This window comes from Lytechinus pictus, chromosome 14, assembly GCF_037042905.1.
Source record: "Lytechinus pictus isolate F3 Inbred chromosome 14, Lp3.0, whole genome shotgun sequence".
Lineage (NCBI taxonomy): Eukaryota > Metazoa > Echinodermata > Echinoidea > Temnopleuroida > Toxopneustidae > Lytechinus > Lytechinus pictus.
This window is the reverse complement of record NC_087258.1, coordinates 15,835,952-15,855,000: the sequence shown is the minus strand read 5'-3', so window position 1 is coordinate 15,855,000 and position 19,049 is coordinate 15,835,952. Positions and strand designations below refer to the sequence as shown.

General features: G+C 34.9%; 1 protein-coding gene across 1 annotated transcript in view; it reads left to right on the top strand.

The window, feature by feature from the left end:
* The window catches only part of LOC129276564 (phospholipid scramblase 1-like), a 21,016-nt gene extending 3,473 nt beyond the window's left edge, over positions 1 to 17,543 (top strand). The window contains exons 2-10 of the mRNA XM_064109059.1: positions 3,942 to 4,043; positions 4,821 to 4,971; positions 5,804 to 5,881; positions 8,014 to 8,090; positions 11,096 to 11,226; positions 12,096 to 12,216; positions 12,676 to 12,778; positions 13,272 to 13,330; positions 14,643 to 17,543. Coding sequence (XP_063965129.1) covers positions 4,017 to 4,043; positions 4,821 to 4,971; positions 5,804 to 5,881; positions 8,014 to 8,090; positions 11,096 to 11,226; positions 12,096 to 12,216; positions 12,676 to 12,778; positions 13,272 to 13,330; positions 14,643 to 14,684 — 789 coding nt within the window. The 5' untranslated portion in view covers positions 3,942 to 4,016 and the 3' untranslated portion in view covers positions 14,685 to 17,543. The remainder of the gene's footprint in view (positions 1 to 3,941; positions 4,044 to 4,820; positions 4,972 to 5,803; positions 5,882 to 8,013; positions 8,091 to 11,095; positions 11,227 to 12,095; positions 12,217 to 12,675; positions 12,779 to 13,271; positions 13,331 to 14,642) is intronic.
* Positions 17,544 to 19,049: the final 1,506 nt, after the last annotated feature.

Genomic DNA, 19,049 nt, shown 5'->3' with positions numbered 1-19,049 from the left:
TGACGCCCAAAACTGGCCCATATTGACCGAGATGTAATTTTAGGGGAGGGGCAACCCGACATTGTCCAAGGATTTTTTTTACTTCAAATTATGCCCCCGATAATAGCTAAATCAATCAAATAAATGAAAATTCAAATATAATTGATAACAATTCACATAATATACACATAAGTGTAGCTCATATAGGTTAGCGTTTAACAAGTGTCGGGTCAGCGCGCACCGGACAAGGCTTTGAGTCCTGACAATATTCTGAGGTGGTGATTGTTGGGGGGGGGGGGGGGGGGACTCGCCCAAATGAGATATGCTGTTGAAATGCCTCTAAATAACTGTGATTTTTCAATACAAAATCAATAGGGTTACGGTTAGGAATCATGAATAATATTATTTAAATACCCACCACCATCTAATAATTGATATACTTTTTGTCCCAATCTTCTCTTTTTTTCTTTTTTTAAGCATCTGCGTCATACCTCGCCAAAACTCCAACCCCACTGAGCCTTACCGCAGTCCGAGAGTATTATATACCCTCGGACATTATTGTATATATATATTACTTTTTTTTTTGGGGGGGGGGCTTGCCTGGTGTTGATATTTCGAATTGAAAATGTTGATCAAGGAAGGGAAAAGGCATGAATGCAAATCGAGAAGACTAACTTTTTCCAACAATGAGTGGCTGCACTCCTCAACAATCGTCGTTAATACAAATTTATTGAATACTTTATTCGTATAGACCTTATTCGTGGAATATGATATGGATTTTCTCATCTGGATTTATCCGGATTCTAGTGCATCGAATTGTACCGAAAATGAATTAAGAAACACCACCCCCTTTAATGTAATTTATCTGTCATGAATTATGTAACCATTACCATCAAGTATTGTGTTGAATTTATGTCAGCTATCACTTGACTCCAGCTTCATATTTTAATGGACTATATCATGTTACAATTCAAACATAATAATACTCACGGATACAGTGACCCCCTATTGCATAGCTGACTCCAGGGGCGGCGTCACGGGGAGGGGGAGGGGCAGGAGCGCAACCGCCCTATGATTTTTCATGTAACGATTAAAGGAGGGAGGTGACAAAAGGAACGAACAAGAAAATAGGTTTATAAAGGGGGAAAGGGGGACCCCAAAAGAAGGAAGGAGAGTATATGTATTGGTCTCGTGGGGGCGTCGTGGTCTATAGTGGTAACGACAATCGTCTTTCAATCTGAGGGACGTGGGTTCGAATCACAACCATGACGTGTTTTTCTTCAGCAAGAAATTTACCCACATTGTGCTGCACTCAACCCAGGTGAGGTGAATGGGTACCCGGTAGGAAAAATTCCCTCGAATGCTCGAGCTCCTATATGGCGGCTCATCCACATATGCTACCGAATGTCAAGCGCAGTAGAGTATATTTATATAGTAGCTGCTCTATATATTAATGGTCCATTTTATTATTATCATTATTATTATTAATATTATTATTATCATTATTATTGTTATCATAATAATAATAATTATTATTACTATTATTATATGAACAAGAGATATGTGCCTCGTAACTATGTATATTACGTCACCCAAAGGTCGTCTCCCCCTATTCAATATATTTTTCTACATTATATAACACTTTCGTACAAATCTTCATCTTGCATTCAGGATATTCCAGGTGTTCACAGCATGGACAGGTACTCTATAACTGTGATGTGACTAAAACATGCGGGTCACGAGTTCCTGCATAAAAGCAATAAATGTTTACCATTTTCTTTGTTAGCAGTGAAAGGCATGAATGTGTTCTACTGCTCACTTTATCTATTTAAAAAAAATCATTTTTCAAATCAATGTACAAACCAATAGTAATCTACACCAAATCAGCTAGTTTGATAGTTTATTTATAGAATGACCTAATGAATAAATAGATATTGATTATTGCATTGTATTGTATGTATTGAACCACGGTAAAGCTCATATTCAGTCAGAACATAATGCTTTTTAGTGGGTAAAAGTGCACAATACGAAAATATCACATGAAATGAAACTGAACAGATCAAACAGATATGATTCATTCATTCATTCACTCTTTCTTTATTTCTTTCATTCTAAATAATGCTAATAATAATGATGATGATGATAATAATAATAATAATGATGATGATAATAATACTAATAATGATAATAATAATAATAACAATAATATTAACAATAATAATAATAATAATAACAATAACAATAATGATAAAAATAATTAGTTCTCATATAGTGCAAATAAGTCTCCCATCGCTCATGTTCACGTTCATATATAAACTTGAATTAATAAATTAATCTACACGAAGCATCTCATTGATAGTTCTCTCATATACTTTTTAATGCGTTCAGATGAAAAGGTCCCATCTAGATAATGCGTATATAGATAATTCAAGTTCTATTTGAAAAGAAACTCGGATACAATCGTTCCATACGTGTTTTAATCCGGCGGAAGAAAATCAAACAGCATTAGCGTGGTTGCTATGGTCACCTGGACTCAAGTAAATGCTAATAGCTGAATACTGATTAAACATCATAATTATACCACGGTCACACTGGCACGATCGACTGTCGATCACACGATCGTCTGTCACTGGTAGTAACGTCTAAGCTGAAGTCGTTTTCACCGGTGTAACTGAAACATTAGCCATGAAAGCGGGAGTCGAGTTGAACATGGAAATTTCTGAATAAACGCGTTGCTCGTTACATTGTTAAAATCGATCTCTTTCAAGTATTCGAATTTTGTGTTTCTTCTGTGCATGCAATATTATGTGTTCTAGTTAAATATGACTAAAATATATAGTAAAACTAGTATAACTAAAATAATATAGCCAGTGGCGCAATAAGCCTAAACTGTTGAGGGGCCAGACATGTCGTATTGGACTAGATTTCCCCAGAATGCAAAAATCTAATTTTGTGATGGACTTTGACAAACTATATTCAGAAAATGATATCATAATTATTTCACCCTTTTCCCTTTCCTTTTATTTCCCCTTTTCTCCCTTTTTCTTGGTCGGGAAACTTTTTTTTTTTGGGGGGGGGGCATGGGTCCTAGGCCCCCATCTGTGCGTCAGTCATAAATCATGACTAGTTTATTCTCGTCATTTTAACTACCCTTGTGTTAAAAAAGTGTTTTTTGTTTTTTTCGAAAGACTTGAAATAAATATAACTGATTAGCTTCAAACAATAATCGAAAACTCAATTTAACATCTCCATCTTTATTTGAAAAACAAAATTGAATACAATTATTTCGTTTTCAACTGAATTAGATTTATTCAAAGTGAAAGATTACCTAAATTGATTACTACAAACTATTCGGATGTATAACTATACTTAACAGAGTGTTGCTAATTCAGTTCTCAATAAATCGGATAGTTAATGGGGTAGAAGGGTTAGATAATAATGGCAATGATGTCATACCTCGGGAATATTTACATTATATTTGGATATTTTGCAAGGAGCTGATATTTGCTATTCGTGGGCTAATCACTTTCGTTGTTCTTTACCATTTAGGCCTACAGCAGCTATAATTAGATAATTGCTTCGATTTTACGCACTTAAATTGGTTTGAGTGAACATGTAAATTGGCATGTTAATGCCTTTGTCCCACGTAATTAAACGTGGAAAAATATTTCGTCATCGATGAAAAGATAATTATGCAAATTTGGTATGCCTTCTGAAATGATAGACGTGAGACATTTATGCATTATACCATGCACCCCATCCTCCCGATTTCCCCTCTCACTTTCTCTTTGGTCCCTTTCAGGCTCTAAGTTTTCTCCCCCCCAGACGTTTTCACTGTTATTTATTATTTTTATCAAAATACAGAAGACCAATACCAGATACGAATTGATCAAATCAATCGCGATATGTGATTTAATTTTGAAACAAAATTATTTTTAAGATTTTAAAATCATTCTTTTCAGATTTACTGATATTTTCATCATCTTATCGGAAAGCAAGTCACCATCTACACAATTTTCAGTCTACAGAATTGAAGGATGGCGGTTCAGCCAAATGCTATGCCGGTAAGTTGTTAATCGATATTTCTTTATTTCAACCCTTTCTCCTTTAAATTAAACTTGGATATATTTTTCTTTTTCTTCTCCCTGTCGAATTATTTCGTAACGAATCACAAGATGAATTAATTTCAACTCTTTGCTTTAATTATGCTGAATCTGATATATTCTCATGTTTTGAATTTTATTAATTTAATATTTGAGTACGTTTAAATAAAAGTACTGTCTGTTAGGAACTGTATTTCTATGTCTTGGGAAATGATTAGAACAGACAAATAATTTCCACCGCTAGTTCTGAATTAATCATTACGATAGACATGCATCTAAAATGTAGTATCGTCTTCATACGTGTTCTCTTTCAATTGTTGATGAAAACTACGTTAAACAGTATTGATTTAAGGCATGATATCTGTGTTTGAACGCGAATCATTTGAGGTTCATAACCACTCATTTCCAATCTTTGAATCGTTGTATATTATCCGTTTATTCTTTTGTTTTATTATGACCTTTGCTTTCCTTATTGTTATTGATTTTGCTATTACACGGTTCTGTATCTCCTTATGCTTTCATTGGAATGAATAAAACATTGAATTGAAAAGAGAGAGACAGCAATTAAAACAAAATCTGATATCACTTTTCCAGTCATGCCCAAAGAGGTGAAAGGTGTGAAATTTGACCCCCCCAAAAAAAAAAATACTTTTGGGGTGAAATTATGAAATAAACTATTTTAAAAGTCGTAAAACTCGTTGGAGTTGAAATTTTTACCGCCTGATTTTTTTTCTCAAGATGACGATGCAACCGGGGAGTCACCTTCAAGCACCCCAGGTCCAGTGGATGCCTGCCCCTGATAGGGTGGGGCCGGAATGCCCCCCTGGACTCGAATATCTCACCAAGATAGACCAGATACTCGTACATCAACAGGTTGAATTCTTCGAAGGTTGGTAAACTCTGTATTTTGGTCAGTGGCGGATACGGGGGGGGGGGGGGCACTTCCGGCCCGTGTGCCCCCCCCCCTTTGAGAGTCACAGCAAATATTTTTTAATGGGAATATGACGTTCATACACGAGTGAGGACCTTTTTTTGCTTGTCAAATTGTACGTGGGACAAATTGACCTGCATTTTTTTCAGTGCAACTCTTTTTTTTTTGCTTGTCAAATTTTCCTTGGTAAAAATGTGCCACCCCTTTTTGGAAAGCCTTGGATCCGCCCCTGGTCATGGTTTAATTAAATCTGGATTAACTTAAACCACACTTTTATGGACCGCCATAATGTCAATTTATTCACCAAGTAAAACTTGTCCTATTCATGAGGAGAAAAGTTGTCATAAAACCTACGATGAAATTTGATGAATTTTGGTACATCATCTTTGCCACGAATGTGGAAGTATTTTGAAACGCAGCATCCCATAGGAGTGTGACCTGAAATTCTAGTTTAGACTAGGGTGAAACCTAACTTAACTTACCAGAATACGGGCCTTGTTGTTTGGTTGATTTTAATCATTCCTTTAACTGTAATCAAGGACTGCAAAACGGAGGCCAGTTGGCAGAATTTCATCGATATGATTTTGAACCTGAACATAATATTGGACATGCCCACGGAATAAGCCACTGAGTCATTATCAGGGGCGTAGTCGTTGGGGCTTCAGCCTCCATTTATTTTCAGTAAATTTGTGTACAAAACGACGATGTTATTGTGATATTTTTTTGCATAGTCAACAAAACCATTCCACAGCCCCTGATCATATGGTTCTTCTTTTTTTTCTTTCTTCAGTTTTTACAAGCTGGGAGACGTGTAATAGGTATCAAGTAAAAAACAGCCTTGGTCAACAAATCTACTTCGCAATGGAAGGTAAGAAATAATAGGCCCAGTGCACTTATGTATGGCACGCCCATAGGGAAACATTTAAATATATATTTCACTTGAAAAAAATATGTTTCTCTTCTACTAAACCATTTCACTCAAAGAAATTTATATTTCACTTTTCAAAAAAATATGTTTCACTTGTCAAATAATATATATTTCACTTTTCAAAAAAATATATTTCACAAAAAAAAAATATATTTCACTTTACAAAAAAATATATTTCAAGAGAAATTCCAGTATTTGCAGTAAACACTGATTTCATGAGAAAGTCTGTAAAACAAGGCTTAATTGTCAGTATATCATCGAGGATCTAGATCTGGTACGGCATAAACTGAACTTTGTGAAATCTTGAAATCTACGCTGAAAAATGTTCACACTGAAGATCACCAACACAGATAGGCACACGTGGGACAGTGTATTATTATTGCTAAAATAAAGACCCGACGGAAGTGACCGAATCCGCGCTTATTTTGCTTATTTCTCAGCAATTACACAATTTCTTCCAGAATCCTTTGGCACATATTTTTTATTCATACAAACAGACACTTAGGTGGTCATTATATTAGATTCTGTAAAAAGTCATTTTTAGATCGTTACCAAAACTGGAATTTATCTTTCACTTTTCAAAAAAATGTATTTCACTTAAAAAAAAAAAAATATTTCACTTAAAAATAATATATTTCACTTTTCAAAAAAATATATATTTCACTTTTCCAAAAATTATGTTTCACTTTAAAAAAAAAATATATTTCACTTAAAAAAAAAAAATTTCACTAGTTTCATTATCATCATCGTGTATTGTTACCATCATCATTTTCATCATTCATGTCATTAAAAGTGGTATTCTAAATATCGAATGTAAATTTGATTTCCTATAGTCAATGGTGAATGCGTGTTCTTGAACAGAATCAAACGAATATAACGCTGCAGTATTACCAAACAGTGCACTTGTAATTTTCATAATTAATGTTTTCCCGTCGGCATTAGTGATAATTGTATGGGGTATGTTAATCAGACACGATGTGCCAGTCTATTTTCATTTAATACTTTCTCACATTTCATAGTTATAATCTATATACCCTATCCTAGAAATCTCTGTGTTGCAATGCTGACCTATTATTATGATTGATTATTAAAGGATTGGATTTGACCGGTTACCATGGTTACTATTTAAATATTGGGTAATCATCAGCGAGCATCGTAAGTGCTGAGCCGCCGATCTACCCACTTTAAAATTAAAATGAGATTGAGCTGACAGCTCGCCCAATTAACTCAATTGCATCATGTAAAAATGAACCCTGATATTGACTGGATGCAAAGGCAGGTTCAGATTTACCATAAGACGGGATGGGGGCACTTAAAAATGACAGGCAGATTAAAAGGAGGAACAGCTTGTTATAATCTACTGGGAACATTTTTTTTCGCTGATATTTTAACAACGAAAACTGATTTTGAACAAGTCATTTTGAAAAAAAAAAAATCATTTTGAACCCCCCCCAAAAAAAATCATTTTAAGATTAAAAAAATATGTTGAATATTTAAAATTAGTTGGGGATGCAGTTCGCCCCCCTGCCTTTTGGGCATGGTTGAGTTTGATTTTAATGGGGAATTTCTTACCGTCTATCATTACTATAGGTATCCAATGAGTAGTAAAAAAATGGGAAACCCCCAAGTATACAAAAGCAATGTGTGACGATTTACCTTTCAATGCACAATGTTTTGATTTAAGAGGGAGGTGCTGGGTGGTTGATTTTATTCATATTTTGAGATTGAATTATAAACATGGAATATCTATGAATTTTGATTATGGAGCTAATACACATTTTGATTAAAAATACCAACGTTATATATAATAACCTAAAAAAATGAAAGCAAAAATCATTGTATATGAATTGTATTAATGATTAGAACAACAGAATAATTATACTCGAAAACAAAAATAATGAAGAAAACATTAACACTTTTCCTTGGTAGACCTCAGCCTGAAAATTTACTCTTGTTCCGTTAGTAACAATGTGATGTTTTTTTTTAAATTATTTTTCTTCCTTGACTTCATTGAATTATATTACCTTTCAGTAGAATTAATTTTGAAATGATTTTATCCATTTCGCTCCTAGAATCCGAGACGTGTCAGCGGCAATGTTGTGGAAACACAAGAGGTTTCGTTATGCATGTTCTTGATAATGCTAATCAGGTACGTTAATTAATACTAGTCTGTAAAAGACCTAAGTTATACCATTGACCTACTACTCTGTCAGAGTAGTAGGTCCATGGTTATACCCACTTATTCAGATTAGTGGTTATACCCATAGAGATATCTCTATGGTTATACCCCAGGTGCCATGAGCCTAATTACATCAGGAGGGCTAAAGATATTCGTTCGACCCAACCCATTCGAATTTTTTCCATTTGATATTGCTGATTGACAAAACTGTATGAATATGATTCAAAATCTAACACTGATTCTAGAAATGGTAACTACTTAACTTCCTTTGCCCAAATTGGGAAGATATATCAATGATTTGGAACTATTTTTGACTGGCGGAAGAATTGGTGCTATTTTACTGTTTCAGTTGATGAATTTGATCATAGTTATCTTCATAAATGGCGATTTATTTTTAAAATGAGCTGGCTACGATACCCTTCTCTGGTCAGATATGGAATGTCAGATATATATCCTATCCAAAGGTAGAAAACATTCGACCCTCTAATTTCACATTTATTTTTATGAATTTTTCTTAAGTGCCATTTTAACACACAAGTCTATGGGGAATGTTTTACACGCGTGACACCCCCAGTCTCTTCAATTCACCTCAACAGTAGGTGGCACTATACTCGAACAGATATCAAATCGTATGCAGTTCGAATATTGATTGAAACTCTTTGGAGCAGAGCATTTGAAGAAAAAAAATGAGAAAAAAAAATTATGAAACCTCCCAGAAATCTTTTAAGAAGTGAACTCGGCAATAATCAATGAAAATCTCATGATGAAGGAATTATTGTCATTATTTGATCTGAAACTTATTTGGCACAAAAATTACGATTCCCTTTTTTTTTCAAATACAAATTCAAATTATTCATTACGCCAGATTATTTCATTCTTAAAGGCGCTTATCAATCCTTTTACACATCTTTCAAAATCCAAAAATAATTTCCCCGAGACAATAATTTTATGATTATGAGCATACAATTTTCTCAAGGACTAGGCCTATAGATCAAATGCTGGAGAGAACACTGGCGTAAATCCGTGACGTCAAACTATTAAAGGGGGGGGGGGGGTGAAACAAGCGATAATCCCCATGAACAATAGGTTCACCCAAAGGGTTCACCCTTCGGATTTACGCGAGTGGAAGAGGAACATTAATATAGTTAAAATAAATGTAACATAATACCAAATAGCAATCACATCTTGAGTCATAGCATCAATAACAGATCGATATATTTCAGACAAAAGTTAATTGTTTTGTGACGTCAGAAAGAGCGAGACAGGTAATCTATTTACAGACTGTTTCATCTGACATGTTGTGGTAGAGATATTGATTCCATTTCAGGCTCAGGGGCGGATCCAGCAGAATTTTCCAAAGGGGGGGGGGGGCACAGGCACATTAAACAAGTAAAGCAAAAACAGAAAAAAAAAATTTTTCACTACAAAAATGAAGGCCATTTTGTCACGCGTAAAATTTGATAAGAAGAAAAAAGTCCTTGTTATATATAAACGACATATTCCCATTACTTGCTATATTTGCTATGGCTCTCAAGGGGGGGGGGCACACTTGTGTATGAATGGAATATTTACATTTAAAAATATTGACTATGACTCTCAAAAGGGGTGCACGGGTCGGATGTGCCCTCCGCCACTGATTACGCTCAAAAGTGACAAGGCGATATAAATCTTGTACACTTATATTGAGCTAAGTAATGAATTGGGTTGTATCACAGTAAAAACGCTGTTTGAAATTTTTCATACAACGATGTTTACTATATGAACCAGTGGCGGAACCAGGGGGTGTACAGCCGGCCCGTGCCCCCCCCCCCTTTGAGAGGCACAATAAAAAAATTAATGTAAATAAACCATTTTCCCTAATTGTGCCTCTCCTTTTGAAAGTGATGACCTTTTTTTCTTTTTTTTTTGCTTGTCAAATTTTCATCGGGAAAATATGCCCCCCCTTTTGGAAAATCCTGGATCCGCCCTTGATATGAACTTTACAGTCGTTGTTTAACAGATTAAACAATTTTAAAAATCTTAAACAACAATTTGTTTGAAATATTCAATCTTCAATATATTAAGCGTGGTTGTTTAAAATGTTAAACAACTACTGTTAAGGTCATAATAGTAAGTAGCGTTGAATAAACTTTTAAACTGCGCTTTTAGTGTGTATGCGAATGCATGACCTATTTAGCACTATTGCTCGAATATCATTCACTTACCGCTTTCACTTATCGCCGTTGGAAAAGGTTTTTGAAAATCAATTAAGCTTGCCAAATTACAATACCACGCATGAATCGAAGTTGAGTGGGGGGCACAAGGGCATCGTAGGGATGGGGCAAGCTTCACTGTCACTTTCCTTGTGACTACACCCCCATCCCCGACGGTATAATTCAGGGCGGATCCAGGATTTTCCAAAGGGGGGGGGGCACATTTTCCCGATGAAAAATTCTCACTTACAAAGGGGGGGGGGGAGTAAAAACGGCACATTTACATTATTACATTTTATTATTGCTCTTAAAGGGGGGTGGGTCACGGGCCGGATGTGCCCCCATGGATCCGCCACTGGTGTCATTAATTAAGTTATTCAACTAATTAACGTTTACTTATTATCACCATCAACAGTATTAAGTAACTTTGTAATCGATTTCTCACATATCGTTTGGATGAGATCTACAATAAGTTTATAAACTCTGTCTAATAATATTCTTTAACCAAAATTTCAGCTCAAGTTTTGAGAAAAGTTCTAAAAGAAAAATACTGATCATGGAATATTGTTTTTCATCAGATGCTAGTGCATGCTTATTATAAATTTGGTAATAAACTACATACTTTTTAAGTTTCAAGACTTGATTGAACCTTTTTTGAGAGAGAGAGAGAGATAGAGAGAGAAACAGCCCTCCATAATACGAAAATGCTTTTAATAACACAGTAATATCAGATCACATATCGGAATAATAATGATTAAAAGAAATATTTATTTCTTCTTTCAGGAGGTGATGAGAGTAACGCGGGAGTTTAAATGTTGCGCGGGATGTTGCTGGTGCGCTAATATCGATTGCTGTGGTATGGAGATCATTGTTGAAGCACCGGTGGGCCAGGTCATGGGCTATGTCAGACAAGCGTAAGTAATCACCTACACCGAAACGTAAACTCTTTTAAAATTGTTATTAGCCAAATTTAATCGCCAAACGCAAACAATACTTGCATTTGTAGAACGTTAAGTAAAAATCGACATAAAACGTAATATTTTGAGATTAATTGGCACCGATGTACCAAGTTATGGGCTACATGTTTTTCAAGCGGTTTATTTTCATTTGGTCCAATGCCAATTCGTCCAATTGCCAACTCGTCTACTGTCATTTGGTCTACCATCGGTTCGTCCACTGTCCACATGGTCTAAATGCCAATTCGTCCACTCACCATTTCGTCAAATAGCCATTTAGTCATTATACCATTTGGTCTAATTGGACTTTCACTATGTGTTGATTGTGCAAAATGAATGAAAAAGAATTGGATATTAGCCCAACTGGTTATGAGATGAAATGGTCATAGACATAATGGTGATTAGGCGAAGTAATAATTGGACCAAATGGTTACTGGACCAAATGGTTGTTAGACGAAATATTGATGGATGGAATGGCATTAGACTAAATGAAGGTAGACCATGTGGTGAGTGGACGAGTTGACAGTAGACGAATTGGCAATTTACCATCACCGCCCCGAAACGTAAATACTTGGTGAAGATTGTTATCAGCAAACTTTAATCACCAAAAGCAAACAACATTTGCATTCTTAAAACGTTATGTCAAAATTGACAAAAACGTAATATTTGTAAATTATTTGGCACCGGTGTAGTGTACCAAGTTATTTGCTATAACAGGCAAGCGTGGATGATAACCACCCCACCACAAACGCAAAAATTGTGAAGATCGTTTAATGGGACAGTTTACATTTTACAATAATTTCTCACAATTTCACACTGACATGCAGGCAGAGTGGTTGGTACCCTAACTACAATATACTCGATGCATCACGGAATTGTGTCCTAAAGGTTCGAGGCCCATGTTGTATCTGCCAAGGAGCATGCTGTACATGTGACCAAGAATTCAAGGTATATCCCCTTGGAGAATTTTTCGGAATGGACTGTTGATGGCATTATGCAGACAGGATTATATATTTTGTAACGTCCAGAAATTACCGATGATTATGAAAAACAAACGTTTTATATATTTTTTTGGATCATTTTATGACAAATTGACTTTGTATGAATTTAAGTCGAAAGTTGAATTTGAGAAAATGAAAGAAAACCAATATTTTTTGTGAGTGAATGAATGACATGATGATAGTGATGATGATAATAATAGTATTACACAAGCAAATAAACGTTTTCATTTATAAGCACATATATCTATCCACCAGATAGGAAGTGCATTATGCGAGAAATGCAAACAAACATCAAGAAGATATAAAGTCTGTGATTTAGTTTATTTACAAATGTTGATCATGGCTCTGCAATCGCAAATTGTTTAAAAGAATGAAGAAGTTTGGTTTTTATCGTTTCTTCCTTTAGGTATGGGATTCCAGTATGACGAGTGAGGTTGGCAAAATCAGTAAGCAATGGAGTGGATTCGTTAAAGAGCTGTATACGAAGGCTGATAATTTTGGAGTTTCGTGTAAGTTATTCTTATTGTATTTACTCACTCTTAAGTTCATTCAGTACTTCTTAGAATAACCCAAACTAATGTATCTATTTACCATCACCAATCATCATCATCATCATCAGCAGCAGCAGTAGTATCAGCATGATCATTATCATCATATAGTCATCACCATCATCACCACCATGATCATCATCACCACCATGATCACCACCATGATCATCATCATGATCATCATGATGATCATCATGATGATCATCATGATGATCATCATGATCATCATGATCATGATCATGATGATGATGATCATCATCATTCATATTCATTACCATTATCATCACCATCATCACCACCATCACTATCATCACTGTCATAATCATCTTCATCATCATCATCATCACCATCATCATATTTACAGCAATATCTTCACCGCCACTAACCATCCGACCAACAATATGGCTAATTTAAAGTGACTTTGTCTTTCTTTCTTTTTTGTTACCCCATACAGTTCCCATGGATCTTGACGTGAAGATGAAAGCAGTCATGCTTGGCGCTGTGTTCCTCATCGTGAGTCTTTATTATTATTTTTTTTTTTATTTAAAGTGACATTTACTTACTTTAAATTGATTTTCCTCATCTATGTAAAAAATACCTCCTTCCCACTTACCGAACGCCACGATTGACTTTTCGTAGTTGATGGCGAAAATATTTAAACCGTCCAAAAAATTTCTACAATAATGCGATTTCCACGACTGATCTGATACGATCTGATATGATCTCATAATATCACTACGATTACTCCACGATAAAGACCAGGGTTTCCATCGTGACGGTGGGCAACGGGAACTTGGGATGAGTCCCTTCTTACTTAAAGGGATGGTCCGGGCTGAAAATATTCATATCTTAATACATAGAGCAGAATTCACTGAGCAAAATGCCGAAAATTTCATCAAAATTGGATAACAAATAATAAAGTTATTGAAGTTTAAAGTTTAGCAATATTTTGTGAAAACAGTCATCATGAATATTCATTAGGAGGGCTGATGATGTCACATCTCTACTTTCTGTTTTCTTATGTTATTACATAAAATCATATTTTTTTCATTATTTCATACTTGTGTGAATGATATGTCTCCCTTATAATGAAATAAGTTGCAGCAATAAATATCTAATGCACTAAATCAGTTGTCAATCCAATTTTTCTAGGTCTTGGAGGAAAAAATTTGAATAAACCTAATTTCATATAATAAAATACAAAAGAACAAGTGGAGATGTGACATCATCAGCCCACCTAATGAATATTCATGACGACTGTTTTCACAGAATATTGTTAAACTTTAAAATTCAATAACTTTGTTATTTGTTATCCGATTTTGATGAAATTTTCGGCATTTTGCTCAGTGAATTCTACTCTATTTATTAAGCTATAAATACTTTCAGCCCGGACCATCCCTTTAACACGGCATTGCGGATACTTTGAATACCGCCATCTTACGGCAAGATATGGAAAGATTGAACCACAGTGGGGAAAAAACAGTTGGATAAATCCAACTCTATGGGAAAAATTATATGTAGACTCTTAAAGCATCATATTTCCTTTCCTCAAGTTATATAGGCCCGAAGTTAACCCATTGACTACTGGAAAAGGGCGGTCCCTGTACAAAGCCTATGGGAATCTCAGAATTCAGTAGTCAACGGGTTAAGACATAATTTTTTTGAAAGAAGGAAGAAGTGCGCAATCAGAAGATTGCGGATGAATGGGTAAGAAATTAAACACTTTGAAAACAGTTTAAAAGATTCAACAATAAAGTTGATAATTGTAGATAATGTTGAAAGATCGAATAACTCCTTTTACTTTGATATTTTTTCTTGTGAACAGGATTTCATGTACTTTGAAGAAAACGACAACAACACCAACTAATCCACTGCAATACCTGGCAACCCAGTGGTGACGTCATATCCACTTTGGCACTAAACCATGTATTGCCTTCCGAACATTGGCCCCTGAGTGCAAATCATGAAACCCATCATGAAAAAGAACCCATACTTTATTGTTTAAATAGAAAACACCCGAAAATTCGTTTTGCCCAATTGATCGTGGGCTCGGCACCAATGTACAGTGCTAGATCGACGTTGCTCTATCTCTTAAATCGTTGAACGCCAAACGGGGTAGCAGCAACTCCCATCTTTATATGTCTTTTGCTCTGACGCAGCTGGGGTTTGAACTCCCGACCTCCCGATTCTGAGGCTGTGACGCTCTATCAGCTGAGCCAACACACCGGTTGACACGACAATCGTACTTATGGTTAGGAATAAGACATTTAAAGTCTACTCATGCAAGAAAATATAGTTTGACAATCTTCCCTTTGTATTTTCGATACTCCACTGGGCGTATACATGGTTGCTCTCAATTCAGTTTTCTTATTGACAATTACCTTAATTATGCATATTTACACACGCATGATAACACGACTTTTGACAGTATGTTAATAGCGAGTCATATCAAGTTCACTACTGCATGAAGGTATTACTACCATACAGTTATATGGTCACATTATATAGGTCAGGGAACTCAAAACAATATTTAATTGTTGTTTAACAAACATGCTATTGCGTAATATTTTTTTCCACCACCATATCTACCGGTCCAATAAACCAAGAAGTTTTCCCTCGTGTACTTCGCTGATCCCTACATACAGTTATCATTGCCAATTTAAAAATATACTATGGTAAAGCGTCTTTTAAAAATTTAAATTTTCACTCTTTTTAATGCTTATCACATATCTGAAGATTTGAAATTTATCTATACACGTTCATGTAAAGCTAGATATTCGATTGAGTTAATTGATAAGTGATTTGAACCTATCACAAGACCGTCGTTGAAATATTATATAAAAGTACTATATTTGGAACTGTGTGTGATGAAAATCTCTTTGAATTAGGACATTTTATTTTAAGAAGAGGTAGACCAATGTTCTTAAAATGAAAAAAAGATGTCTTTACCACATACACAAAAATTACGATCTGACGTTAAATTTGTGGTCACTCGTAGACGCCCTAAAGTAGTTTCACATTTTATATTTTAGAATAAACCTATTTGTAAATTACTTATCTGCATACTAATGAGTGTTAGATTTAGCAACTAAAAAGAAAAGAAATTAATCGTAAAAGATTGCTCGTTGTGGATCTGGTCAAACAAAATATTGTATTGAGTAATTTTAACAAACATAAGTTTGATCTCTAAAATGCAATAGATTGAGATTGTATATCTAAATTGAGATTTTATTTGGGCCTACAATCTTTCGAGACTAATGTTCAGTCTGAGAACGCTAGAATATCCCCATGGTGATGATGGCGGTGGGGCAGGGGAGGGGTACAGCATGATAGACTGGATAGTGGCAGAGCAATTTAGTAGTCTGCAGACACAGACTCATCTTTGACACTTCAACCAATAACATGTCTGAAGTGAAGACTAGACTCCCAAGTCTCTGTCTACATGTGTCAAATAGAGCCAGCCACAGTTCATAGTGAATCTAGTCTCTCTCATTCAGACTGTATTATGCACTTTGCTAATTGAGAAAAACAAGGATCTGTGCCTGCAGACTAGCAATTTAGAGTTTACTTTTTTATGCTATCAATCCAAGATGAATGGCCTCCTCTGATATTTGTTTTAAACGTAAAATCTGATATTAATATTTGTTTTTGTATATTTATTCTTTTAATATATATGTATGTACACTCTAAAAAAGCATTGGTCAAAGTAACAAATGTTTTGGTGAATACAGCCATGTCCGACCGACAAAAATAGTCAATATCAATAAATATTCTGGTAGATTTTATCCAATAAATTGGTTAATTTTGACCATTCTTGTCGGTCGGACACAATATTCACCAACACATTAGATAATTTAACCAGTCCTTTAAGAGTATAATATGAATTTATTTCTAACAAAATAATCTTGCATGCGTAGATTGTGAATAAATAAGTTTGCTTGTTATCTGTTCGTCGGATATTGATAATTACGAATCATTTATGAGGAATGAAATGAAATTAAATTAAATCACTAGAAGAGTGAAATCCTTTATACTGGCATATTTCTTGGCTTCTGATGGCTTACAAACTCTTCTCATAGCACAAACTTTTATGCATGGGAATTCAATGTCTAAAGCTAAATGAAGAAGACATCAAAATGACCCGGACCATAGATTTTGCAAATCATACTTATCTTATTATTCGATCGAGTTTACAATAGTCAAATATACAGAGCTTCGAATTATCGATATATTTCTTATTTATAGTTATGAAATAACCCTAGATGATTACGCCGTTTGATATTTTAAGCTCGTTATCTAAGCCCGTCTCTTAAACAACTATTGTTCAAATTTTGAAACAAGTTGTTAAAAATTAAAAAAATAAGCGACTGTTAAAAATCTTAATCACCTTGATGTTAGATTCACGTGATTAAATAATGTGCTATTTTTTTATTACTGTGTACGGAGAGTAAATACAGGTATCTTAATGTGGAATAATTCATGAAATCATACCTTCCTTCTGGGCCAATGAAAGTCACTAATAAATGACGTTGTATGTCAATCTTTTAACGGGTTTCTGATGTAGTGTAAAATAATATTTTCACCAACTTTACGTGGAAGAAATTAAATTTTGTGATTCTTGATAATCATTGTAAGATAAATCTGTCAATAAAAAAATATTGTACCAATCACAACTGTCACGACTGTAATCAATAAATACAATCATATATATTTGTTATTCCAATAATGATTAAAGGTCTTTATCTTTTTTGTCACATTAAACACTGATGGAGAGTGAGTCTGTTCTATCCAAAAAGAAGTTGAAAAAAAATGAATTCATTTGGTATACTAGTAGAGTCAACCAAAACGCATCGGAAGTCATATTTACATCTATTATGTTATGTGTAGGCCTGTTTGCGCTATAACATTCAATTTAATTAGTCGATTTGTTAATTTCTCATGTATTTTTTTTGTTTCAAATTTCCGAATGATTAAAGGATCACCATTTCCATCTGGAACGGTTTGTCCCTTTAAAAAAATAATTACCTCCTTCAAAGAAAAATTGAATATACAAGTTGAGGAAAAAAAAAAAAAACCACCCAGTTAATTAATACAAAGGCAAAAAAAAGTAATATTCATGGCACGGAATATTAAACACAAAGAGATAAAGAGAGAGGGATAGAGGGAGAGAGAGAGAGGGAGAGAGAGAGAGAGGGAGAGAGGCAGAGAGAGAGGGGGGGGGAGGGTGGGTTGGGAAGGGAAAAGATCCGGCTGGGGCGAACCGAAAGTCGAATAAATTGTTTCATTTCCTTTATTACAAATCACATTAAATCAAACAAATAAGAGTAACAGGGGCTAGCTCGGAACGTAAAAATTAACATCTGATTGCGTTATTACACGGTCACCCCCCCCCCATTTTAAAAATCGTTCCGCGGTCCCTGATAATACAAAAATAGATTAAAACAGTGAATCTGTGCAAATTGACAAAATTCATCTATTTTAGCCGTTTTGAAGCTGTTTCATGTACAAATTCATATTTGGAGAAATCAAAATGGACCAAATCTGCCGCTTTTCTATCCATTTTAGACAAAGCTGCTACAAAATGGATATAAAAAGGGAAAGAAAATGGCTACAAATCGGCTTCAAAACAGCGACTTGATAACAATCAGGTACATTGATATATAGCCCAATGCACAAAGTTTGCTCCTCTTGGAGCTTACAAGCTTCAAATATCGATAAACAAGTTTTGGGGTGTCACAGGCCTAATTCATTCCCCATAGACTCGTGTGTTAAATTGGCACTTTAAAAAATTCATTAAAAATAAGGATGAAATTCGGGGGTCGAATGTTTACTACCAGTGGATAGGATATATATCTGGCAATCCATATCTGACCAGAAAAGGGTCCCTCGACCGGCTCATTTTAAAAATAGATTGGCGTGTTTGAAGACACCGTCGGGGGGAGCAGATTCATCACCTCAAACAGCAGAATAGCCCTAATCCTTCCGCCAGTCAAAATATAGTCCAAAATTGATGATATTTCTTCCCAATTTGGGAAAAGGAAGTTCAGTAATTACCAAAAATAGAATCAGTGTTAGATGGACAATCATATGCATACACTTTGTCAATCAGCCATATCAAAATAAAAAAAATAGCAATGGGTTGGCTCGAATGAATATCTCTTGCTTTCCCAATGTTAATAGGCCCGTGAGGCCTGTAATGTATGGTACATGAATGTTTCTTTTTAATTTACCT